A 27,956-nucleotide genomic window follows, 5' to 3' on the forward strand; every position below is an offset into this window, starting at 1 on the left:
TTCTCCGTTAACTGCCATCTAGGGATTCCTAATAATATACTTTAATCCTCAATGTTTTAAGTCTGCCCATCCATCAAATTGAAGCTGGAACTCCAACACTTTGGCCATCTGATGCGAAGAACTGACTCATTTGAAAAGACCCTGATGCTGGGTGAGATTGAAGGTGGGAGGAGAAGGGGATGCCAGAGGATGAGGTAGTTGGATGGCATCACCAACTCAATGAACATGAGTTTGAGTAAACTCCAGGAGTTGGTGATGGACATGGAGGCCTGGCGTGCTGCAGTCGATGGGGTCTCAGAGTTGGACACGACTGAGCAACTGAACTGACTGATCCATCAAATGCAGTCAATTATGCCATTTTTTTCTTGGATTTATAGAATTAAGCTCTTTGTGATATAATGACTGAAAGGAGCAAGTACAAAATAATAGAATTAAAATACATAAAATAAAATGGTGTGGTTAACTATCTTAGAATATGAGTCACAACTTTACCAGTCAAGTAAGATCTTTTCTGCCACTTTCTCTACCCCATTCTTCCATTCTCACCCCACCCTGGGCTCCTAGAGGAGTCAGAAGCAGAAGAGCGAATGAAAAAGAGGGATCGGAAGAACAAAATGAGGAAGCATGTGTATTTTTGTTTTTTTTAAATATGTGTTTATAATAATTTATCTATAAGTCAGAGTTAACAAACACTTTCTGTAAAGGGACAAATTTGTGGGTTATAAGGTCTTTATGTCAGTTGCTCAACTCTTTCTTTGAAAGCAGCCATCAAAAATACAGAAGCAAACATATGTGGCAGTGTTCTAATAAAACTTCATATACAATGCAAACAGGCAACCAAAATTGTCCTCGAGGCATGATTTGGGAACTCCTGCTGTAAAATATTGCTTATTTACTTCTTTACTCATTTTCTCTTTTCATTATATGAAAATTCGAAGAGGGCAGTGATTTGGGTTGATTTACTGCTTCACCCCAGCACTTAGCACAAGTCCTCCTTTAGCATGCTGATTTTTGGAAGTTTCCTGACAATTTGTGAACATTACACTCTTGTATGAACTGTACCTTAAATCTGCTTATACTTCTACCTCAGAAGTTCTAGAATTGTAGCTGGTAGCAATTCCCAGGAGGAAGAGAACCAGAGTATATGAAATTAACTTATCTTGCTTGTTTCCTTATTTTTATGGCCTATTTGTTGTTGTTGTTCAGTTGCTAAGTCGTGTCTGACTCTTTGTGATCCCATACACTGCAGTACACCCTCTCCTCTGTCCTTCACTATCTCCCAGAGTTTGCTGAAATTCATGTCCATTGAGTTGGTGACGTTATCTAATCATCTCATCCTCTACCATCCCCTTCCTGTTTTGCCTTCAATCTTTTCCAGCATCAGGGTGTTTTCCAATGAGTTGGCTCTTTGCATCAGATGGCCAAAGTATTGGAGCTTCAGGTTCAGGATCAGTCCTTCCAGTGAATATTAAGGATTGATTTCCTTTAGGATTGACTGGTTAGATCTTGTTGCTGACCAAGGGATCCTCAAGAGTCTTTTCCAGCACCACAGTTTGAAAGCATCAGTTCTTCGGCATGCAGACTTCTTTATGGTCTAATTCTCATATCTATGCATGACTACTGGAAAAATCATAGTTTTGACTATAGGGACCTTTGTTGGCAGAGTGATGTCTCTGCCGACATCACATTTTTAATATGCTGTCTAGGTTTGTCATAGCTTTCCTTCCAAGGAGCAAGAGTCTTTTAATTTCATGACTGCAGTCACTGTCTGCAGTGATTTTGGAGCCCCAGAAAATAAAAACTGCCACTGTTTCCACTTTTCCCCCATCTGTTTGCCATGAAGTGATGGGACCAGATACCATGTTCTTCGTTTTTTGGATACTGAGTTTTAAGCCAACTTTTTCACTCTCCCCTTTCACCCTCATTAAGAGGCTCTTTAGTTCCACTTCACTTTCTGCCATTAGAGTGGTATCATCCCCACTAAATTCTAAGTTCCTTGCCAACAAGATTCTTGTGTTTGTTTTCTGTTAAATCTCCACAGGCTATGCCTAGCACATTATAAGTGCCTAGTAAATGCTTGCTGAATGAATGAACAAACACAAAATTTTGTTCAGCTCTTCTGAAAAGTATCTGTTGAATTCCTGACTGGAGTTGGCACTGTGCTGCTCATGTTCTATGAGCAGCAGGAGACTCAACTGCCTGGAGGGTGGTGAACCAGGGAGAGAGGATAGAAGTTGTGTGTGGGTGTGTGTTGGGGGAGAGAAGGGGTCTAGAATACTGTATATGCTTGTGTGAGCAGAGTTAGAAACATAGAAGGACCCAGCCCCAAATAGTAACCTTAATGGCACCCCACTCCAGTACTCTTGCCTGGGAAATCCCATGGATGGAGGAGCCTGGTGGGCTGCAGTCCATGGGGTCGCTAAGAGTGGGACACGACTGAGCTACTTCCCTTTCACCTTTCACTTTCATATCGGAGAAGGAAATGGCAACCCACTCCAGTGTTCTGGCTGAACATGAACATGAATCAGACACTACTGAAGTGACTTAGCAGCAGCAGCAGCAGAGCAAGAAAGAGAGTGGAATTGAAGAGGAAAAGAGAAAGATGGTAGCTTTATGTATCTCTTTTTGTTTTGTTTTAATGAATACTCTTGCAACTGATGAAGCCAACAAGCATACAAGTTTATTTGTATGACTCCTACACTTAAAAAAAATATTTGAGTTGAAAACAGACCAAAGAAGATTCTTACAGACAGGTACAAATAATAGAAGCATTAAAAGGGAATAAAAGACCAAGCTATAGATCTGTAAAAAAAATGATGCAGGAAAAGAAGATGGTAAAGGAAATCATGAGAGGAAATAGCTTTGCCATTTCCTCTAACTTTTACAATTCAGTCCAAAATGTAACTTTCAAATTTTAGCTGATGAGGTAAAAAAGAATAATATGATAAAAGTGCCAGTAAGAATGAAGGATAAAGTATAAATCCATAAGCTAGTTGGAAGAAAGAATTGCTGGAACTTGGACTGGCTTGTCCTTCTGGTACAGATGTACCACCAAGCACATCCTGTTTTAGTTAGATCTTGTAAGGCTATGTGTGATGACTATGCAAATTACTTCGTATGTGAGAAACTCGCCCTGAGAACTATTAAATTAACATTTTCATGCAGTAGCTATGGTTTTCACAGATTTTCATCTTAAACTAGTTTAAGGTATTCCTATCCAAAAAAATTTCATTTTGCATTTCTAAGATGATACTGTAAGAGGTTTGTTTTTTTTTTTTTTCCTTTGACAGTTTTGCACATTGAGTTTTGTTCATTTTAGTTTCAGCCTATGGGAACCGTGTGCCGTGAAGCAGTAAATGATTGTGATATTCGTGAAACATGCTCGGGAAATTCAAGCCAGGTAACTTATGAATAATTTCTTTGAATCCAAGGGGGGGAAAGTTGGAGTTTGTTTAGTGAACTGACCCTCAGATGGAATGGAAATGGGCAGGATATTCATGTTTCTCTTTCATGTCAACTCTTTCTCTCCTTTCATTAATTTTTTGGGAATTGAAGTTTCAATAATCAAAGCTTGAGCAGATGTTCAGTATGATTTTATCTTAACATTGAACTAACCTTAAGACTGTATATCTGCCTTAACTATTTTGTTTTTGTTGAAAGTAGGGAATAAAAGTCTTTTGTGTTTAGTCTAGCTGGTGAAGGAGGAAACAGAAAGACTCTTTCTCTTCAACTGGTTGAAACGAGTCAGATAAGGCAGAGAGAACCACAGGATATTGGGTTCTGAGACAGGGCCTGTCTTGACTTTTATTTACGTGAAACAGCTTGCCACTAATTGCTGCTTTTGAATTTAATATCATTTAGTTGTCAGTAGGGAAGATAAGGGCTTCCCTAGTGGCTCAAATGGTAAAGAATCTGCCTGCAATGCAGGAGACACCGGCCCCTGGGTCAGGAATACTCCCTGGGAAAAGAGAATGGCTAGCCATTCCAGTATTCACGCCTGGAGAATTCCATGGACTGAAGAGCCTGGTGGGCTACAGTCCATGGTGTTGAAAGAAGTCATACATGACTGAACGACTAACACTTTTACTTCAGGGAAGATACAGAAGTTAATAAACTTTGACAGGGAATCCCAGATCTCAGTGTATGTATATACAGGCAGTCCTTGCTTTGCATTGTAATGCAGGATCACAGAAGTGACCATGAAAGCTGAAACCATGTGAAGTATTGTAGTAATCAATGGAAAAATTTACAATTATTCTGTGGTCTTTAAAAAATATCAGGTGATTAAAAACTCCCTTACTGTTGGACTTAAATGAATAGGGAAAGGAAAAAAAATGAACTAATATTTATTTAGCTCACATTAAATTAAAACAAAAATATTGAAAATTAACGCATTTTATTTCTTTGTAAAAAACTTATTGGTAATTGGAGCCGTGCTTGCCTTCTCCTGGTCAGAAACGTAATGACACTTAGTGAGCATCTTTCCTATGCCTTGTTGAATTGCTACTCTCCTTTCTAAGTTTGGGCCAGTTTTTTGACATGATCCTTTGTGCTTTCAATGTCGTGAAATATCCAAGAGATGTGAAGTTGTGAATGGGAATTTTTTTGCTGAACAGTGGTATCAGTATCCCATTCCCATAGACACTGATTTTTTTTTTCTGTCATGTTATTTACATTTGATTTTAATTTCTCTTCCAGTGTTATATTTTCCAGTTTCATTTCTTTGCTGCACTTTCACCTTTGTTGGCCAATTTCCTCTTTCAACTATTCAGTTTTATTATAAGATGTCACATGATATCCCCCAGAGACAGAAGGGCAACAAGCTATGTCCTTTGTTGTCTGTACATGAACTGAATGAACAGATTCTCAGTGATCAATCCTGACAGACGTTGAAAGAAGCACCTAGATGGGCTGTTGACCGTGATGGCCGTATCTTATTTACCAAGCGATTGGTGGACTGAAGAGCTAATAGCAAAATTTGTTCTTCATGCAATTACTCACACTTAATCTACTATGGTAACTGAAATTGAATGTGTCCTTGGGGTACTGGTATTATTTAACAAAACCATAGTTAGTGAAATTCCTTCACACTGGAGCCATGCAAAGTGAAGATTGCCCAAATCTATTTTCTCTAGAGAAAAGAGAATTAGTAGTGGTTTATCTGTGCTATGCTCAGACAGTCACGTCCGACTCTGCTAACCCATGGACTGTAGCCCGCCAGGCTCCTCTGTCCATGGAAATTTTCAGGCAAGAATGCTGGAGCAGGTTGCCATTTCCTACTCAAGGGAATCTTACTGACCCGGGGATCAAAAACCTGCATCTTTTGCCTCTCCTCACTGGCAGGCAGATTCTTGATCCCTGCGCCACCTGGGAAGCCCTACTTTAAGCATTAAAAATGCTTTATTTTAAAAGCGGTCGTTTTAAGAGATTAAAGATTTGCATTCTTACTGGCTAATTAACATTGTTTTCCTAAGCTTACACCTAGTGAGGATGGGGATACAATGAATGATTACCTAATGGGCTCTGGGAATTAAAGTATATTAAAGCAACTTCTTTAAAATGTAATTATGTGATAAGCAGGATTTCAAAAGAATTCTAAATCTGAAAATTATGTGCATACAAAGGTGTTCTTGTTGCATTGGTTGTAATGGCATAATGTGAGATACTTGTAAGTAAATATTTTAATACATCGATTATATGACTTGTTAGCTCAGGGAATGTGTTATAGCTATAAAGACACCTACAAAAAAAAGCTTATTATGATGCAATTAAATTTGCATGATGAAAGTAAAGGGCTGAAACAGAATATAAAGCATTATCTATAATCTGATTATACTTATATTATAAAATACCACATTATGTTGAAAAAGGTAGAGGAAAAAATGTACCAAATTATAAAAAATAGTTGTCTCTGGATGGTGGGAATATTAGAGACTTTGGTCTTTCATTTTTCCTGTTTTTTTTTTTTTTTTTTTACATTTCCTAACTTTTCTCAAGTAAGTATGTAATTACTATAATAATAGAAAAATGTATAATGCATTTTAAAGTTACACTCTGTTTCTATCCAGATAGGAATGGAATGCTTTGCAATCTTTTGCAGTCTTTTCTGCAATTGCTCCAAGGGAAGAAAAGTTGAGGGGCGGGGGATGGCTATAAAACATGTCTTTTTCTGACATGTCCAAGGTAGACTTTCACTTGAGAATCATTTTAAGTATAAGAACTGTTACTTCTCATGGTTAAGAAAGAGGAAACCATATCTATTGCTCCATCTGGTGGCATCCTTCTGGCTTTGTCTTGTGCTCTCGTTTTCTTGCTCTGAGAAGTCGTGTGTCTGTATAAGTTAGCTGAGTCTTTGCTGTTGGTTCTTTTTATTTGTAAATAAGGATTTACAAATCAACTGCTCTTTTCCTCTGGTAGATCCCTATTTTTAGGGGAAAATGCATCAATTGTTACATTTCCTTTTGTTTTCTCTTGATCTTGTTTTTTTTTTTTTTTTCCAGATGATTTGGGAGACTACCCTGTATTATGAGACTTCATTTTCAAAACGAAAACCTTTAAAGAGATTAGCTCATCTTAATATCTTGCTGTGTATTTGGTTCATATTTCTGTTTTCTTTTTCTAGTGTGCCCCCAATATTCATAAGATGGATGGTTATTCATGTGATGGTGTCCAGGTAGGTTACTTCATCTTTACCTAAATGTTTCCTATATACCAGCACAAAAGAAATGCTAAGTCTCATCAAAGTAGGAAGATCATATTAAATGTTTCGTAGTCAACTCTGAAGGTAAAATGCCTTTATAATACTCATCTACTAGTTTTCTTAGTCATATTTTGCAGTTACCTGATGGAAGTAGACGTTGTGCTGCTAACGGGTATGCTTTTCCATTTTAGGGAATTTGCTTTGGAGGAAGATGTAAAACCAGGGATAGACAATGCAAATACATCTGGGGGCAAAGTGAGTAAATAACAAGGTTTGAGCCTTCTCCAAGTATGGTAGCTGGCCCGAGGACATGTGAACTGGATGGAAGTAATTTTTCAACCACTTTGTTATGACTCAGGGACTTTCAGAGCCACTGCAGCTCTTAGCAGGAGCACTTTTGTGGAAATTAGAGAAAAGCACCTCCTTTGATAAGACACAGCTCTGTACATGTTGGCTAGTTAGCCATGTCTTTGGATGGGAAGTGCCTTTGCTGCCAGGCAGGTAAAATCCATTCTAGAGAACAAAGCAAACCTGGATTTCTAATCCTCTTATGCTGTCTTTAACTTAGTATCCTTAGGCAAAACCCATCAACCATGTGGAATGGACATGGACCCCAAATGGGGCACCCTTGGATAAGAACTGTAGCCTTTTAGCTAGAATTGCTTTTTCTTTCTTATCTCTCTTTCTTAAACTCTAGCTGGTTTTCCTAGTTATAGGTGAATTTCTGCTAAGGTAACTCTGTCATATCAGAAAGAAATTCTAATGTTATTCCCTTCAAACTTTGGCAGATTTTCAGAAGGAAATATGTAACATTTATATCTAAAACATATTTAATTTAGATGCATATTTAAATGCTATATTTTTCCAGAAGTATTACTGGCCCTTCTGAAAGAAGTGTTTGCTTCAAACTCTTTCAAAAGATGATTTGTATTGGAAAGCAAGCTGTAAAGATAATGATAACCCTTAACTGTCACAAAGACTGGCTATAATCCTTTTGGGAATGGAAGTGTATGCTCTCTTTTGAACAACTAGAGAAACACTGGGATGGGAGAACATTTTAGTTATGTAGGCTTATGCTCTGGACAAAGAAATATGGTTTTTGCTTCCTCCTCGTGAGAAAAATTAGTGGCTGATAGCAAGAAGTAGGAAAAGAAACTACCAAACATTATCAGTTTAAAAAATATACTCTGACAGTCATCTTTTGATTAGTTTGCAAAAGTTGTTTTGATCTAAATCTTGGATAGCTCGATCAACTGACCTTGGCTTTAGCAAAAATAAAATCCTGACAAAAATGCTGACATGACTTAAAATGTTATTTGACAGTCAGAGATTTAACATGAATTCAGGTTTGCTTACAAGCAGAGTAACTTTTTGATACCCGTTAAGAATTAATAAACAAGGTGGAAATACTGCTCTTTCTTGAGTCTTTAATTATCGTGGATCATTCTTTTAATAAAGTTGTCTTTATGATTCATAAAAGTTGCTGAGTGAAAAACTCATGCTTTATATCTGGCACTGAGATTAAAGCATTGAACATTTGTCAATGAACCATTTGGTAGCATCTTTCCCCAGTTATTGGCTAAATTCTCAGGAGTGTTATTCTCAGGACTTACAGCCTGAATCATGTCAAAGATCTAAATAGATTTGTTTTCAAGTTTTAAATAAGCAGTTGTGAGAAATGTATGCGAGTGATGGATGGTTTTGGTATGGGGAACTCTTGTGAAGCATGGGTACAACCTTTGCAATTGGTAACATTGTAGTCAAAGAAGAAAGTTCTTCACAAGTGTTTTCCCCTTACTGCAAAGAGTTGAACAGCTCACAGGGCATATCTCTCACTGACAGAAAACTCTATTCTGCTTCAGATGTGATGTCATCAGACAAATACTGCTATGAGAAACTGAATATAGAAGGCACCGAGAAGGGTAACTGTGGGAAAGACAAAGACACGTGGATACAGTGCAACAAACGGTGAGATGGAGAAACTGGCCGAGTTTATACCTCAGTTCCAGGCACTACTTCTTGAGCGACCAGGACTTTCCTGTTTTCTGCATGCCATAAAGCATTCTCTTTCCCTCATCTCTTCCCAGAGTTCCAACAGCACCTTTGCAGAGGGTTTCTGAATCTCAATATGTATTCTGACCTCTCTCCTAAGGCTCAAGCGATGCCTATGGCTGCCTTAGGTCTTTCTCACCTAGAAGACAGCTGTCAGCATCTCAAAGGCAACAAAAATTAAAGCCAACAGAATGTTCTCAGTGCTGATAGATGGAATTATCTGATGCTGACTTTAATAGAGAACTCTTTTCCCCAAAGATCTTAATATCTCACTCTCCTTCTGTTTAGAAGCCTCAGAGTGATCCTTGATGCTACCTTCTCTCTGACTCATTATCCAAATGACAAATCATGTTTATTCTTCTCTTTCACTCCTCCACAATTTGTCTTTAATTCATCTCTTCATTTCTGTGCCTATTGCATTACCCCAACTAAGACCTATGTCAATTCTTCAACTAATACAGAAACCTCTTAGTTTTCTCTGCCAGCAGTGTCTAGCATGATCCCATCAAAATAATCTTTTACTGAACCTTTTGACCATGTCAGTTCTTTGCTCAAATTTCACTGGTTCCACATACTTAATTGATAGTAAGAATAACATCTATTCAGTGCACACTGTGTGTTAGGAACTGTATTACACTTTACATAAGTGATGTCATTTAATCTTAATGGCAGTTTGCCCTGTTTTATGGAGGAGGAAACTGAGACAGTTAAGTTGACTAAGGTCATGTAGCTAGGATATAATAGGAGCAGAATTAGAATTCAGCAGTCTGATTTTAGAATTCTCTTTTAACCACTTTGCTAAATGTCATACCATCTTGCTTAATGCATGAAATGGAGCCTTAGGTTGGCACTGTATCTCTTCCATAATTTTCCCCAAGCTACATATTTTGTTTTTTCTTTTCTACTCTTTCAAAGTCTAGCAAACCTTGCCATTTCTAATATATTTTATTGTCCTACTTCCACACCGGAGAAGGCGATGGCACCCTACTCCAGTACTCTTGCCTGGAAAAATCCCATGGACGGAGGGGCCTGGTGGGCTGCAGTCCATGGGGTCGCTCAGAGTTGGACACGACTGAGTGACTGCACTTTCACTTTTCACCTTCATGCATTGGAGAAGGAAATGGCAACCCACTCCAGTGTTCTTGCCTGGAGAATCCCAGGGATGGGGGAGCCTGGTGGGCTGCCGTCTATGGGGTTGCACAGAGTCGGACATGACTGAAGCGACTTAGCAGCAGCAGTAGCAGCACTTCCACACGGGTATGTGTGCTATTCATACTTTAGGAAGTACCCTATATACTCCATTAAAAAAATTTTACCTATCCCCAGATTACCCATCCCCATCCCCTTGGATGGCACTTACTCTGTAGATTATTTCTGGATTATTTTATTTATTATTATTTATTTCCCCACACTTCCCTCTTCTCCTGCATCCTTTGCATTACTTTTATGGTCCTTGTCACTAACTCTATGTTTTATAGATATTTAATGTATGTAATTTCTCTTCTTACCCAGAGTATAATTTCCTTAAGAATAAAAATCATCTAATGTTTTTAATATTATACTAAAGTATTTAGTAAACTCCAATGAAAAATGTTGAATGTCTTCTATGTTAAAAAGCATTTTTATTTATGATATATACAATAATATGATGATATAACTTTTAACAATTATTTTTTAATACAATAATACATATTTTTCTATGTTGGTGATAGATGTAAATCTTAATTTTTCTCTTTTTCTATGTGATAAAGTCTAATATTTCCATATATAGTTGTTGGCCTGCTAATAAGTCTTTGCAAGACATTTATTAGAATATGTTTATCATTATCTATCTTAATGATTAAAATGTGTTAAATATAGAGAATATGTAAGATAGTAGTTAGCACAAATGAAAATATGTTACAAGTTAAATTAGAATTGTATGTGCTAGCTGGGGGAGAAGTGGAATATATTGGAAAAGGAATCATGATCCTATGTGGTTGAGAAGCCACAAAGTATATAATCTGTTCTTTAATTCTGGTGCCATTGGTTGAAGAAAACACTGTATTCTAAAAGAATCCTAATTCAAAGTTCATTCATTCACTTATCAAACATTTTTTTTAAATGTCTTAGTATATCCTGTGATGTGTAATGAGGAAAGAGATTCAGATATAAAAGAAGTCCATTTGATGGGTAATTTTCTTTAGATAAATACCTAGCAGACAATAAAGGAAAATCTAGAACATAGTTGGGATTTTGGTGCACCAAACGTTTCAGAGAAGACAGTTTTTAAAGCTGGGAGTAAACTAATCTGAGGTTATTTTGTTTTGCTTGTAATTTGAAGCAATAGTACAGTTGATGAAAAACAAATGCTTAAGTAAGATAACATTATTGTTCTAACTGTATGGCTTTTGCTGTATCTTTGAGGGAAAAAGTAAATACTTGGTACTTTTCTAACACAGGGATGTGCTTTGTGGTTACCTTTTGTGTATGAACATTGGTAATATCCCAAGACTTGGAGAACTCGATGGTGAAATCACGTCTACTTTAGTTGTACAGCAGGGAAGAACATTAAACTGCAGGTAATGATCTAACCCTTCTGTGAGAACATTAGCCATTTTATTTCCCAGGAATGAAGCTTAGGATTACTTCTATTTTCAGTTCATATGTATGTTAGTAAGGTGAAATGGATTCTAGTCCATAGGGATGATTAAGTAAATCCTGACATAGAACATATAGAAAGAAGGGAAGAATTAATTGAATGTGGACTATTGTATGGTAGCTAGAGTTATGTTTAATTGTCCAGTTAAATCTTGCAGGGTTTAGTTTGCATTTCATTCTTATCAGTGGATTAAATAAATGCATCTTCCTTTGCTCCCTTATGAAATCCCACTAAAATGACACTAAATAGATATTTTTCTAGAATTTGTATGTCCATAAGGAAGCAGAAAAAGGGAGAGGAAACAGCAGCAACAAAATCCTAGAGCATGGAGAACAAATAGATGTGTGGCAGATGATTATCAAAACTAAAAATGCTGAAGTCCTCAGTCAGTAATGGGGAAAACCAAGAAACTGACTCAATATATACTGCCAGTCCCAAAAGGCTCAAAATGGGCAGCATCATCTACTTCTGGAAGAGGGAACAAAGGACTTGGGGATAGAGGAAGGAACTCACATGAAAAAGATAGGTGAACTCTGTTAGAGAAGCTGCTAGATCTACAGCTTACTTCCCTGACCCAGCTAAGCTGGTGACTGCTCACCCTCCCATGAAAGATTTGAGCTTTACAGTCTGCAAAGAATAAAACAGAAGGTTTCCAAGCTTACTGTCAGCAGAAAAATCAGTTATCAGAAGTGTGTAGAAGTGATCTAGCCTCATTGATATTCAGTCAGAAAGTCCCAGAACTTCCAATCATCTGTCTGGTTCCCCAACTCAAATATAAACAGATGACAAGATTTATGAAGAAAGACTCTAACCTAAAAAGAGAGAGAGAGAAATGACCAGAAAATGCAACAACTACCTATAAATATTTTAAGATACTTCTATCATGAAACAAGAATAGGGTAGAATTTTTAAAAATGAGGAATATTAAGAGAAAACAAAGGAAAGCTGTTAGAAATTAAAAAAAAAAAGATGGCAAACATTAAACTCAATAGTTGAAATTATCTCCCAGAAAGCAGAGTAAAAGAGACAAAGAAAGGGACATAGAGTAAAGCTCACCATGTTAGAATAGAAATAATAAAGAACAAAGAAAACAGCAGGGAGGAAATTAGCAATGACTGGGGCCGCTAGGGGGCTTCCCTGTTGGCTCAGAGGTTGGACACTACTGGGGGACTTCACTTTCGCTTTTCACTTTAATGCGTTGGAGAAGGAAATGGCACCCCACTCCAGTGTTCTTGCATGGAGAATCCCAGGGACAGGGGAGCCTGGTGGGCTGCCATCTATGGGGTCCTGCAGTCCTTGGGGTCGCTTAGAGTCGGACACGACTGAGCGTCTTCACTTTCACCTCTCACTTTCATACATTGGAGAAGGAAATGGCACCCCACTCCAGTGTTCTTGCCTGGAGAATCCCAGGGACAGAGGAGCCTGGTGGGCTGCCGTCTATGGGGTCACACAGAGTCGGACACGACTGAAGCAACTTAGCAGCAGCAGCAACTCCAAGAGCATTATCTAGAACTTTTGGACTTGAATTTCCATATTACCAGGCTCACCAGGTGCAAGGTGAAATTAGTGAAATTAGTAATACATCAAAACTTATCATATGAAATTTCAGAACCTAAGGAAAAAGAATCCCAACTGTTTCCAGAGAGGAGAGGGAAAAAAAAAAAAGGAATAGGCATTAGAATGGTTTCAAATCTATCAACAAGAGTGCTGGGATCTGAAAGACAATGGAGAAAATAATTTCCAAAGTAGAATTCCGTACTCAGGCAAACTATGAATCAAGTGTGAGGGTAGAAAATAAAGAGACATTTAGATATACAAGTTTTCCCCAAGTTTACTCCCCTAAGTCCTTTCTCAAAGCTGTTAGAAATTGTGTTCCACCAAAATAAAGAAGAAAGAAACATAGCGAATTTAGGAAACAAGATATTCATTCTGGAGAGAGACAGGGCAATCCTCCAATGAATAGTATATTGGAGAAAGCCAAGATACCCAGCTCTGTACCATTTAAAGGGGCCAACCAGATCAGGTAGGAGCAGGGAAACTCCAAATTGAAACTCTAGGGGAGATTATTTCAGCAAGATGAACTGATGTTCAGACACAGCTTAAGTGGAGATTTTGACAGCAGGGTTGGTGTAATTTTGAGTTAGTGACAGATAATTCAGTGATCAAATAAGAGACTTGATGGTGTGATCACTCACCTAGAGCCAGACATCCTGGAATGTGAAGTCAAGTGGGCCTTAGAAAGCATCACTACGAACAAAGCTAGTGGAGGTGATGGAATTCCGGTTGAGCTCTTTCAAATCCTGAAAGATGATGCTGTGAAAGTGCTGCACTCAATATGCCAGCAAATTTGGAAAACTCAGCAGTGGCCACAGGACTGGAAAAGGTCAGTTTTCATTCCAATCCCAAAGGCAATGCCAAAGAATACTCAAACTACTGCACCATTGCACATATCTCAAACGCTAGTAAAGTAATGCTCAAAATTCTCCAAGCCAGGCTTCAGCAATCCATGAACTGTGAACTTCCAGATGTTCAAGCTGGTTTCAGAAAAGGCAGAGGAACCAGAGATCAAATTGCCAACATCCACTGGATCATGGAAAATGCAAGAGAGTTCCAGAAAAACATCTATTTCTGCTTTATTGACTATGCCAAAGCCTTTGACTGTGTGGATCACAATAAACTGTGGGAAATTCTGAAAGAGGTGGGAATACCAGACCACCTGACCTGCCCCTTGAGAAACCTATATGCAGGTCAGGAAGCAACAGTTAGAACTGGACATGCAAGAACAGACTGGTTCCAAATAGGAAAAGGAGTGCGTCAAGGCTGTATATTGTCCCCCTGCTTATTTAACTTCTATGCAGAGTACATCATGAGAAATGCTGGACTGGAAGAAGCACAAGGTGGAATCAAGATTGCCGGGAGAAATATCAATAACCTCAGATATGCAGATGACACCACCCTGATGGCAGAAAGTGAAGAAGAACTACAAAGCCTCTTGATGAAAGTGAAAGAGGAGAGTGAAAAAGTTGGCTTAAAGCTCAACAGTCAGAAAACAAAGATCATGGCATCTGGTCCCATCACTTCATGGGAAATAGATAGGGAAACAGTGTCAGACTTTATTTTTTGGGGCTCCAAAATCACTGCAGATGGTGATTGCAGCCATGAAATTAAAAGACACTTACTCCTTGGAAGGAAAGTTATGACCAACCTAGATAGCATATTCAAAAGCAGAGACATTACTTTGCCAACAAAGGTCCATCTAGTCAAGGCTATGGTTTTTCCAGTGGTCATGTATGGCTGTGAGAGTTGGACTGTGAAGAAAGCTGAGCACCAAAGAACTGATGCTTTTGAACTGTGGTGTTGGAGAAGACTCGCGAGAGTCCCTTGGATTACAAGGAGATCCAACCAGTCCATCCTAAAGGAGACCAGTCCTGGGTGTTCTTTGGAAGGACTGATGCTGAGGCCAAAACTCCAGTACTTTGGCCACCTCATGTGAAGAGTTGGCTCATTGGAAAAGACTCTGATGCTGGGAGGGATTGGGGGCAGGAGGAGAAGGGGACGACAGAGGATGAGATGGCTGGATGGCATCACTGACTCAATGCATATGAGTTTGGGTGAACTCTAGGAGTTGGTGATGGACAGGGAGGCCTGGAGTGCTGCGATTCATGGGGTCGCAAAGACTCAGACACGACTGAGTGACTGAACTGAACCTAACTGAATCTGAGGGAAAATGAAAAGTTGTACAAGTAAAAGAATAGGTATAATTATGGTGTACTACATCACTCATTTACTAAGTCCTAACAATGCATGATTTGTTGTAAATTTAACTAGTTATCAACAAAATGTATAATGGAAGGAAAGGGGAAAGAGATGAATTCTCAAATTCCATAAAAGGCAGTCAATTGATAATACTGAAAATAGGAAAATTAAAAATAGTGATACAAACTCATTATTTAAAAATATGTACATAAATAAAAAAAGAATCAGTTAAGAGTAGAAAGTGATTTCCTCCAGGGAAGGATATAAGAGGAGTAGGGGCAATGGATCCCTTCACTGCGTTGTAAAAACCAATTTGTCTATTTAACTCATAAAACTATATGCATGCATAATTTTGATAAAAACAAATAAACAATAATGGAAATTTTTGTAGTAGCATTGACATGGTACTATATGAATAGATTATGAATATACATTTTCAGTCCCTATCCTGTTTATTTAACTGTTTTTATCCTGTTTCTTTCTTACTCCTGCCTAATGTATGGGTCTGTATTGAATAGTTGTTGCCATAGTTTAGCCATTCTCAAATATACAGTTGACCCTTGAGCAACACTGGTTTGAACTACAAGGGTCTATTTATGTGCATGTTGTTTGCAGTAAATACAGGTCTTTTTTTTTTTTTTTTAATAAATATATGCTACAACGCTACATAATCCCCCAGTGGTTGAATCTGTGGATGTGGAACTTGGATTTTCAACTGCATGGAGGGTGGTACCCCTACCCTCCATGTTGTTCAAAGGTCAACTGTAGTTTGTAAATAGAACAATCTTTTGGGGAAATGTAACCAAAACTAAAAAATTCTCATCATTGTTTGAAATGTATTTAAAATCTTTAAAGTACTTAATTTATCAAATCAAATGTTATTAATAATGGCTTACTTGACTTGTACATGGCATAGTAGCCAAAGGAAAATGATAGAGCCATTTCAGGCCCTTGTTATAATAATTATGTTTAAATCCTAAAGAATATAAATATCTCTGCAAATAATTAGATCAAAAGATTCAATTGCTTTCTCCATTTGGAGATTGAAAATGTTTATGCTACTTTTAAAATTAGGTAATAAAGAGAAAATAGAGAAAGTGATATTGCCTACTTTTAAATTTTTAAATATAGTCTCAAGATAAATGTAAATTAATGGAATCCCGATTTCTCTTTGCTCTCAATTTATTTTTAGTGGTGGGCATGTTAAGCTTGATGAAGATGTTGACCTTGGCTATGTAGAAGACGGGACACCCTGTGGTCCCAAAATGATGTGTTTAGAACACAGGTGTCTTCCTGTGGCTTCCTTCAACTTTAGTACTTGCTTAAGCAATAAAGAAGGCACTGTTTGCTCAGGAAATGGAGTAAGTATTCACTGCCTCACCATAGGGGTCTTTTCAGTTCTTTTATATCAGAGAAACAGATATGACCCTGAACTGCCTATTTCTGTAATAATGGAAAACATGCCTGCCCATGTTTCTCCAGCTAGTGTATAAACAGTCATGTGGTCATAGTCATTTGTATATTTCTGTTGTGTAATCTGAAAGCTTGAGAATGAGAAAAAGTTTTATCTTCCTAACCAAATTCTTACATTTTCCACTCTTATTAAGTTAAATTGATCTAATTGAATATAATCTGAGTTTTCTACAAGTGACTTAGGAGACAAATTTTAACAAACTATAATGGGATGAAAAAGGGAGTACAAAGTAGGGGCAGTGGCCACAATACTTAACAATTGGTATGGTCCAGGCACTGACCAACCCACTCCAGTGTTCTTGCCTGGAGAATCCCAGGGACGGGGGAGCCTGGTGGGCTGCCATCTCTGGGGTCGCACAGAGTCGGACGCGACTGAAGCGACTTAGCAGCAGCAGGCACTGACCAATTAGAACAGACCATAAATAATTGCCTTGACCAAAACAGTGGGTACCAGCTGAGGATAACGTCTAGAAATAGAAGCAGAATAATTAAGGAAATGAATCTCAGAGATGAATAGAAAGAATGGTGGTGCTCAGTCATGTCTGATTCTTTGTGACCCTATGGGCTGTAGCCTGTCTCATTCCTCCGTCCATGGTTATTTTCCAGGCAAGATTACTGGAGTGGTTTGCCATTTCCTTCTCCAGGGGATCTTCCTGACCCAGGTATTGAACTCAAGTCTTGCATCTCCAGCATTGGTAGGCAGATTCTTTACCACTGTGCCACCTAGGAAGCCCAAATAGAAAAAATGGTGGTATTTAAAAGGCTAAATTCTATCTTTTTAATCATGTATCTGACAAGATATAGGTAAATTTATAGGTTAAATAAACATGCTCTATTAGCAAGTACAGTTTTGTCATTTTCAGTTAGGAATTCCTACACTGACGAAAATTTCTTGAATCTTCTTCTTTTAGCATGTGCCATGATTTTCTTTTTATCTTCTCTGGGTTCCTTCTGGTTATACTATCCAGTTGAGAATCCTTGTCCTGGAAGTGTAAGCCTTCAATCCTGGTCATTCTGTGTATATCCCTGAAGGATACACCAAGAATTTCCTAAGGAAGGTCTTAGTAATTGTTACTTTTTGCCTAAGAATAGGAGTTCTTCTGGTACAGGAGAATAGAGGAGGTATATAGGAAGTAGTTTTGCTCCTTATTTTAAAGGAATCTGCTAAGTCTTCTTTCCTTTATAAGTAAGAGGATGTTAGGGAGAGATGCTTTTTGGGAGATGGGAGAAAAGCATAATGGAATAATTTCTTGATCGTAATGCTAATGAATACTGTATCTTATTCATCTAGAAGTCCTGAGTATGTAACACAGAGTTGTGTTAATTAACTGTTTAAGGAATGAGTAATGCATGATGAGTGATGGGGCTTCCCAGGTGGTGCTAGTTGTAAGGAACCCACCTGCCCGTGCAGGAGACCTAAGAGATGCAGGTTCGATCCCTGGTACAAGAGGATCCCCTGCAGGAGGGCATTGTAACCCACTCCAGTATTCTCTCCTGGAGAATCCCCATGGACAGAGGAGCCTGGCAGGCTCCGGTCCACAGGGTCACAAAAGGTTGGACACATGAAGTGACTTAGCACACATGCACACACAAAAGAGTAATAGACACAAGTAAATCAGGTGGCAAATAGCATCCAATCATTAATAATAATTATGCATAATACAGAAAGGTTATATCCTATGTGTTTTTAACTTATAGTGACTCAACTTTGTATATGTGACAAAAATTAAAATGTGAAATACAGTAGATATTCTCTTTATACTCTACATCATGTAGGTTAAGAGTGTGGGCTTGGAACCAGACAGTTTGAGTGTGAAATCCAGCTCTCCTCTTTACTAACTGGGTGAGATTGGGCAAATTAGTTAGCTTCTCTGTGTTTCACTCTATTCTTATAAAGTGGGAATAATAATATTGCCTAGGATGCAGGATTGTTGTGAAGAATCAGTGAATTAACACCTGTAACTGATACATAATACTTAGATCAATCCCTGTGACACAGTGAATATTCAATAATGTCAGCTGTGATTGTGTTTATTATGATCAGTGTACAACAGTGTCACTATTCTTGTTGCTGTATCATTGGTGCTGCTGCATGATGTGGAAACACACTTGGAGAAACCAGTTGACCTGATCTGTTGAAAAGATAGTTGGGGTCTCAAACTTAGGCCTTTTTATTTTCCCCTTCCTGCATATTTGTTAATCTGCAGAAAGTTGCTAATCTGAATTAATTTGAAATCTGCTATTTGTTGATCATATGTATAGTACAGTTAAATCCGCATGTATGTTGTCTTCTGGCAAATTCAAGCAGACAAAAATGAGAAACCCATCCCATCAAACCTGAGTTCTGAAGAACTTCTCTGATCCTACCCCTAACTGAATTGTCTCCTACTCATTCCTTTCAAAGTTGCTTTGAATAATAAGATTTTAGAACAGAAACATAGGTTCTGTTTCCTGAATATATAAGTGAAGATTATTGTCTGATAATTTTTAAAAATGTGGTGCCAGTTTATGTGAATTTTTCCCCTAGGCTTTGTTTGAGGGACTTCTCAGTTTCCATGACCCCTGAGATAGCTAAGCCCTGGAGCTTGGGGTGAGGTGCCCAGGTTATGGTTTTGTGAAGCTTTCTTCTCAGACCACTGCAAAGCCTCAGTCCTCCCCTCTTCTTTGTCAGATTTCCCTTTATCTTATCTGCTTCCTGAAAGATGAATAAAATTTTGGAATAAAGACCCTTTCTTTAGAAGAAGAAAACTTTGTATTGGATAATTGGAAAATGATTGTAATTCTGCTTAGTTTTTTAAAATCTCCCTCATAAAACTTGGGTTAACAAAATTCAAATTGATCATCGATTTTTGTGTAAGGAATGTAAATTCTCTCTTAAACTTTGTTGTTTTCTCTGGGTCAACTCTGTTGCTCTCTAGAACATAGTTTTTGGGCAAGATAATTAGTAAGTAATTAGAAATAGGAAGAAAGTACCAATAAATGTCCAATCCCATCTAATTCTAGGCATACAATTATTAGAAATTAATACAATTAATTTTTATTTTTAAAAATTAATGTTTATTTTGCATGCCTCTGTACCTAAGAGTTAGTGTTGATTTTAGATTGATTTTGGGTTTCAGGTTTGCAGTAATGAGCTGAAGTGTGTGTGTAACAGACACTGGATAGGTGAAGAGTGCAGCACTTACTTCCCTTACAATGATGATGCAAAGGCTGGCATTACGCTGTCTGGCAATGGTAGGTACTTACTTTGGTCCCATTATGTTGTCTTTATGCACAAGGAGAGAGAAAACTGCCCTTCCTAAGCTTCGTTTGGATTATTTTTATATAATTCAAATATAAGTTAATTCTACATAATAATGAATTACAATGTACAACTGGGGCCCTCATTATGAAACCAATTATTTCCATTATCTTGTAATATGAAATATTGAATATAACTTAGTCTATTGATTTAGCCATATCTTGTTCTATATCAGGCTGATATTTTCCAAGTTTTATACTTATTTGGAGCTGACAACAAATCCTAGCATCTTTTTTTAAAAATATGATTTAATTTTTATTTATTGGCTATGCTGGGTCTTTGTTGCTGTGCATGGCCTTTCTCTAATTGTGGTGAGCGGGGGTTACTCTCTAGTTGCAGAGTGTGGGCTTCTCGTGGTGGTGGCTTCTCTTGTTGCAGAGCCCGAGGTCTAGAACATAGACTCAATAGTTGTTGTGAACAGGCTTAGTTGCTCCCTGGCTTATAGAATCTTCCTGGACCAGGGATTAAACCTGTGTCTCCTGCATTGACAGGCAGATTCCTTGCCACTGGGCCACCAGGGAAGCCCTAGTATTTCTTTTAAATGAATAAAGTAATCAAAATTGTTAAGTGTATGATTTTATATTTTATACTTCTTATATATTGGGACTAAGTAAATGAGGAAAAATTTGAATTGATTTTAAAAATATTTTGTTAGCTTTAATATTCTGTCTTAAAAAATCACATCTATATTAAACTCCAGTTTCTGTAGCCTCTACTGTAGGTAATTCTAGAAGTAGTAACCTTAGCCAAGGTGCCTGAAAGGGGTTTGACATGGATAAGAAGCAGCAGGTGTAGTTCTAAAAGCAAGAGTGGCCCAAATGGAGAAGTAGAAATTAAATGCAGATAGTGGAAAGAAGACATACCTTGAAGATGAATGTCCCTTTTAAAACTATTTTTATCATTTCATTATTGAGTATTCTTCTGCATAAAATAATGTTCAAGTCCTGAAGTCCATTCAGCTCCAAAGAATTAGAAAATTATTATTTTTATTCTAATCATCCATACAGGTTAAATGTATTAGTCAATGTGACTTTCATAATAAAACTCAAAGAGTGATTAGGATTTTGGCATCTTCAGTCTTAGCAATGGTTGTGGGGCTGGTTCCTGCACTTAATGTAGAAAGAAGCCTCTTCAGGTCTGTGGATTTAACTGGCTTGTCGAAAGTCATACTATTACTTAGAAGTAATCAGGACTAGCATTTGAGTTTATTGTTGTTCAGATGCTGTCGTGTCTGACTCTATGACCCATGGACTGCAGCACACCAGGCTTCCCTGTCCTTCATTATCTCCCAGAGTTTGCTCAAACTCATGTCCATTGAGTCAGTGATGCCATCCAACCATCTCATTCTCTGTCGCCCCTTTCTCCTCCTGCTCTCCTTCCCAGCATCAGGGTCTATTGATCCCTGTTAATTTTCTGGAACTCTCCCCATGGCTCAGTGGGTAAAGAATCTGCCTGCAATGCAGAAGACACAGGAGATGCTGGTTCAGTCCCTGAGTTGGGAAGATCCCCTGAGGGAGGAAATGGCAACCCCAGCATTCTTACCTGAAAAATCCCCTGGACAGAGGAGCCCGGCAAGCTAGTTAAAAGGATTGGAAAGAGTCAGACATGACTGAGTGACTAAGCACTCACGCATGTTAAATCTCTGAAAAGAAAGGAAGGGGAGATGGGCTAGGTCTTAGAGTGGGAAAATCCCAGTGCCCCAGGAGTCCTCGGGTATCTGCACCCTCTATCCCACAGATGACTGGGGCAGGGTGGAGTCGGCCAGTCTCCTGGATGTCTGAGCCCTGCTGTCCATGTGACTCCTGAGGGCTCCCAGATAGAGAGGCTGCCACTCCATCATGGGGAATTGGAATCTGTGCCAGTCATCCATGATTACTGTCTTTGATTCCTCAGGAGTGCAGCAGACAAAGAGCTAACTAAGCTGCCCTGGGTGAGAGCCCCGCAATTTAACATGGGGTATAAGTCTTTATCAACCAAACAGGTCTTCTGAGCCAGGAGCCAGGCAGGCCTCCAGCCTGCATTTTCTGCTCTCGGGCTTTTACTTGGGCTTGTTGTCCAGTCCTTTGACTCACTGGCCCCTTTCACTGCTGTGATTCCTTAAGAATAGCATCGCAGACTGTCTGACTGTTATTGCTGCCGGACACAACAGCACCATCTCCAGCCCTGCCCTGGCCCCCTGCCAGTCTGGTGCATCCTCGCTCTCACAGGTCATCAGCACAAGTCTCCAGCTCACCTGACTCTGTATTTTCCATTGTTTTTCCCAGATACCACAGTCATTATTGGCAAGACTGGAAACTACAGTCTTTTATAATGTATACCACCTGACCATCTGTAGCCATGTCTTCTCCCTTTAGAAGCTTATATTTACACAGACAACATATCACACAAAATAAGGACCTTACACTGGTTGTGAAAATGGAGTGATAAGAACAATAACATTTCTAGAATTTCTAGGGAAGAGGTTGGAGTCCAAAATATGATTTCTAAGTATTCCTCCCCAGGGGTATTGTGCTTTATAGTGATACTCCTTTCTTCTCCTTATCTTTATTCTTTATGTTAGTTCAATGACCTCATTATATTTTCCAGAAAAATACATGGAAAATAAAACCATTCAAAATGCACTTGGACAAGAATTAAAAGGGAACATACACAAATAATTATTTTTCAAAAACCAATTGATCAAATTGCTAAGTTATGGTTGATTTCTCTTCCCTTAAAAATGCCTGCTTTTAATTTCAAGATATATAGGAATATCAAATCATTGTCATACACCTGAAACTGATAGAGTGTTTTGTCACAATTATATCTGAATACATAAATAAAATTTGGGAAAAAGCTTCTCTAAAATTAAAACTGTATAAAGGAAAAAATGCTCACTTTTTAAAACAAATGTTATTAGTGTGATGATCATTAATCTGGAGAATAAAGTTCCTGAAAGAATTTTATATCAAAATTTCAGCTGTATTCACTGATCTTCATTGTTTTTTTTCTCCCCCCAGGTGTTGCTGGTACCAATATTATAATAGGCATAATTGCTGGCACCATTTTAGTGCTGGCCCTCATATTAGGAATTACTGCATGGGGCTATAAGTAAGTGAAATGGCTCAATATATTACTGTCAAACTGTACTTTAAAATATTTATCTAAATGATTCTAAAAATTTTTGTATCGTTGGATAAATAAACCTGCAGGGAAAATCAGTCTGGTTCAGTATTCAATCCATGATGATCCTTGCTTGGCATGATTAGAGGTAACAGTAATTTATCATTTTTTAGATTTTGAGATTAACTCCCATCTATTCTAAAAATACTGAATATTATTTTAAAACCATTACATGAAATAAAATCAATCTAAATCGTGTCTCATACAAAGGCTGTGTTGGTTGGCTGTTTAGTGATGCAGATTCTCTTGACTTAAACCCATTCCCCCACATCTAGGCAGGATAGTGTATGAGACAGCATAGCGTTTAGTAACAAGGGTGATATCAACAGGATCAAGAGCATGATCAGCTCCTTAGTGCTTCCTGCTAAGAGCAGGGATCCTGCCAAGAGCCAAACCTCTCCCCAACCAATGTGAAGAAGACATTGTTATTTGTTAAATACCTGAGTGTTTTGTGCGAAGGAAAAACTCTTCAGAGATGTAATGTGTTAAAATTAAAATTCAACTTTAAGTTACAACTTTTAGAAACCTAATTCTTAAGCTTCAAGGTTCAGCTTACAATTCTTTGTTTCTATGTGCAAGATTTAAAAAGTTACACATTATGTAACTTTTGAATATTGGATCCCCTTAGCATTTAGCTGGAGAAGGCAATGGCAACCCACTCCAGTACTCTTGCCTGGAAAATCCCATGGACGGAGGAGCCTGGTAGGCTGCAGTCCATGGGGTCGCAAAGAGTTGGACACGACTGAGTGACTTCACTTTCACTTTTCACTTTCATACATTGGAGAAGGAAATGGCAATCCACTCCAGTACTCTTGCCTGGAGAATCCCAGGGACGGGGGAGCCTGGTGGGCTGCCGTCTATGGGGTCACACAGAGTCGGACATGACTGAAGCGACTTAGCAGCAGCAGCATTTAGCTAAGTAAATGACTTGACAGATTCCAGACTTTTTGTATACTTAATGTGCTCATTTCCCTTATTAAGTACTTCAACTTATGATGTGAAAAGTTTCCTTAGTATTCAAATAACTTATGTTTAATAAAATAAAACTTAAATGAGCCAAACTTTTTTGATTAGGCATTGACTAGCATAGTGTATATAATCATTTGTTATTACTATTATCACTGCCTGACATGGTTTTGAAGGTGAAAAGTGAAAGTGAAGTCGCTCAGTCGTATCCGACTCTTTGCGACCCTGTGGACTGTAGCCTACCAGGCTTCTCCGTCCATGGGATTCTCCAGGCAAGAATACTAGAGTAGGTTACTACTTCCTTCTCCAGGGGATCTTCCCGACCCAGGGATCAAACCCAGGTCTCCCGCATTGGAGGCAGACGCTTTAACCTCTGAGCCACCAGGGAAGCCATGGTTTTAATCCAATTGAATTAAAAGACACCTCTTTAAACTAGTATATGGGTCTTGCTGGCTGTGAGGTCAAAACACTGAAGTTATTTTGGCTGAAAAGAGAGAGTAATTAGTTGACTGCCAGGATAAACTTTCTATGTTGTAAGTAGAAAAATGCAGAAAGACATTTGTGCAAGGCTGTGTTAATAAATAGCACAGACAGCAGGGTAAAGTTTAGCATAATATAGTTAACATGGCCTAGCATAGTGTATGGAGAAGGCAATGGCACCCCACTCCAGTACTCTTGCCTGGAAAATCCCATGGATGGAGGAGCCTGGTAGGCTGCAGTCCATGGGGTCACTAAGAGTCGGACAGGACTGAGTGACTTCACTTTCACTTTTCACTTTCATGCATTGGAGAAGGAAATGGCAGCCCACTCCAGTGTTCTTGCCTGGATAATCCCAGGGACGGGGAAGCTTGGTGGCTGCTGTCTATGGGGTCTCACGGAGTTGGACACGACTGAAGCGACTTAGCAGCAGCAGCATAGTGTAGCAAATGCCTCTTTAATGTGCAGATTGTTTGGCGCTTTGCGTGCTTATATTTGCACCAGCTGATTTCAGCATAATTTGGGGTATAAAATTGTATGTCTGAAAGAAAGGCTTTTCTGCACATATATTGTCTGAGCTCTCCTTATACCTTAGCTGAATTAGCCCTATCTTGGCATCACACTACTTCCTTGACTTCCCTTGTGCAAGGCTCACGTAGTAGTTGCCATCACAACCGCTGCCATTGTGAAATAGCTCAGTGGTTTCGTTTGGTCATGCGGGAGGGAAAGCAAAATTGTTAGTTCTGTTAGTTTTCTGCCACCTATTGATGTAAACTGATATTTCACGTTTAAAATCTTGGAAAAAATTACCCTTTCAAGAATATGAAACCTGAACATCTAATCCTACTGCTAATGAAATTATCTGTGTCTGTTTGTTTTAATGATTAGAATGAAAAATACTTCTTTCTGTATATCATTTCTTATTTGTATGAAATTTAAGTGGTTTCACTTTTTTGTTTCTGAATATATGTACTTTGCAGAATCTAGTTCATACTACAGTATTCTCTTCATAAATAATTTAACCTGAATGATGAAAGTTTTAATGTTACTACATTTATTCAGAATTTGTATAAAAATAGAATAAGGATGTAGAAATTTTAATACAGTAATTAAATTCATGAATATGCTGTTTCATGTATTCTATTTAAAATGCCAAGCGAATTTAGGACTTGAGAACTCATTTTCTCATTAATCCTTCCAATTAAACTTTCTACCCCTTCTCCAAGTTTGGGGTAATAGAAGGAATAGGAAATGAGGAATACTCATTTGTAACTGGTAGATCGCTCAGGGAATCAGATTGAGGTGATAAAAAGTAAAACATGTTGAATTGAAATATTTTGGCTTATTTTTCTCCCGTATATGATAGTTTCAGGAATGAAAAGTATTAAATATCAAATTGGCACTTTTACTCTCATGAGCTCATTATTAAGCAAGATGCCCAGAGAATTCATGGAATAGATTGACAGGTAAAAGTGCTACAGACAAAAATCTATGCAGCAACATTAGCCTTGATCTTGGAAGGAGGAGCCTACCTGATAGTTGCTTGACCTTCCAACAAGTCTTCAAAATACTGACAGCTAGTTAGGTCAGGATAGAAATTTTGAAATTAGCTTGTTTTATTTAAAAATTAAAAATCATTGGCACCTCCTTACCACACTCTCTAGAACACATTTTTGTTTCAGAATGATTTATTCTGAAACTCACGCAATTTTATTTTAGGAGACTTTAAACAAAGTATTACCACTGTTACTTTCAGTGAAACTTCACAGTGATGTGATGACATGGGAGGTCCATAACAGCTGTGAATTCTCATTCTATCATACACAAAATGTTCTTATGGGCATTTATGTCTTCATATTTGAAATTCTTAGGATGAGCTCTAGTTTGTGGCATATATTCCAAAAAGAATGAATTATAATTTTTATTTGCATGAAAACACATTTTATATATATATATATATATATATATATATATATATATATAACTTGACTAGTTTCCTTATTTAAATCAATGTGCATGTCTGAAAACCTATATTTGAAATAAGGTTGACTTCAGGACATTACTAAATGTTTAGTATGATAACAGTTGACATTGAGAAAACAATTACTTTTTAATAACTGAAGCTTTCTGCTTTTAAACAATGATTACTTGAAAATATTGTCACTAACCCTTTGGTGTCATTTCTTCAAAAGATGAAGTAAAATTTGTGTAAATGAGTGTGTGTGTGTGTGTGTGTGAGGCAGAGGTGGGGGAAGACTGTGTTTTTGATCTTCATTTTAATTCTGCAATTAGAAATTCTAGTGGAGATCTTTCATCAAATGCTTTTATATTTAGTGATTTCTCTTAATGTATTTTTTTAGGTAACTAATTCTTTCTCTCTCTCTCTCTTCTTGTCCATAAAAAGAAACTATCGAGAGCAGAGGTATGTGATTAGAATGATCTGAACGTAAAACTGAAAACCAAAAGGTTTAAATCTTGTTATCATCTTTGGAATTCATACATACCGTTATAAATTAAGTTTACTTTTGTTTTTATGTTGTAGTGGTCATAAACTAATCTTGATTTTTCATGGCCTTGAAATGATCATTTTAGTACTGTTGCCGTGGAATGTGTTAGTTTAAAATAGATCTATCATTATTTAGTTTTAATGGTTTTTCATCCAACAAAACTATAATTAGTCATTCTTATTTGTGTTACTTTTATAGTAATATATATTTAGAAGTTGATTTTTTTCCTACCTAAAACAAAATTCCTTTACGTTAAGGTGTCACCTTTGTTTACATTAGTTGATTGGCTTTTCTTCACATTTATAACACTTTTCTTGCCCAATGATTTCTAAAGGAATTTATTTTTAGTGATTGTTGTTATTTTGCTAACTTTCATTAATAAATGATAAAATTTATATAGGCACAGTATTGTGATCAGGAGAGCATCTTGGCATTTGAGGAATCGGTTTTATCTCTGCATAAGAAATTTTTTTTTTACAGATTAGATAATTGTACAGGTTTTGAAAGAAATAATTTGCATAGTAATAATCTCTGATTGCCTACTACACTATTTTTTTTTCAATAAAAAGCCCATAAAGTCAGGCACTCTGTTCATATAACCTTAAAATCTATGTTTAGCCAGCAGTGTCTAAAGAGATACAAAGCATTCATGTAATTACGTAAAACTTGCCTATTTTTTCTAAATCTAAATTAGCCCGTATTGAGGTACACTCCTCACTTTTCACATTTAAAAACTTATAATTGCTATTAACTATTGATACCAAAAAATTAAAATATACTGGAAATTGACCATCTAAGACCACATCATATAGTCCTAGTTTTGTACTCAAGATGCCTATGCAGGCTCCTAACTTCTCCCGCAATTGTAGGAAATGTCTGAGGCAGATTAGAAATAAGATGTAATGAATGTGAGACTTTATC

The 27,956-nt window shown here is 37.7% G+C and overlaps 1 protein-coding gene across 9 annotated transcripts in view; it reads left to right on the top strand.

Moving 5' to 3' along the window:
- The window catches only part of ADAM22 (ADAM metallopeptidase domain 22), a 236,852-nt gene that overhangs the window by 181,980 nt on the left and 26,916 nt on the right, over positions 1-27,956 (top strand). For 7 of the 9 annotated variants that reach the window (XM_044946746.2, XM_044946747.2, XM_006055250.4 and 4 more), the window contains exons 18-26: positions 3,320-3,400; positions 6,623-6,673; positions 6,892-6,955; positions 8,563-8,668; positions 11,194-11,313; positions 16,342-16,510; positions 19,742-19,856; positions 22,923-23,013; positions 26,933-26,950. In XM_044946746.2, the coding sequence (XP_044802681.1) occupies positions 3,320-3,400; positions 6,623-6,673; positions 6,892-6,955; positions 8,563-8,668; positions 11,194-11,313; positions 16,342-16,510; positions 19,742-19,856; positions 22,923-23,013; positions 26,933-26,950 (815 nt within the window). The remainder of the gene's footprint in view (positions 1-3,319; positions 3,401-6,622; positions 6,674-6,891; positions 6,956-8,562; positions 8,669-11,193; positions 11,314-16,341; positions 16,511-19,741; positions 19,857-22,922; positions 23,014-26,932; positions 26,951-27,956) is intronic. The other 2 variants (XM_044946749.2, XM_044946750.2) reach the window with 1 other exon arrangement.

The sequence above is a fragment of the Bubalus bubalis genome, chromosome 8 (assembly GCF_019923935.1).
Source record: "Bubalus bubalis isolate 160015118507 breed Murrah chromosome 8, NDDB_SH_1, whole genome shotgun sequence".
Taxonomy (NCBI): Eukaryota; Metazoa; Chordata; class Mammalia; order Artiodactyla; family Bovidae; genus Bubalus; species Bubalus bubalis.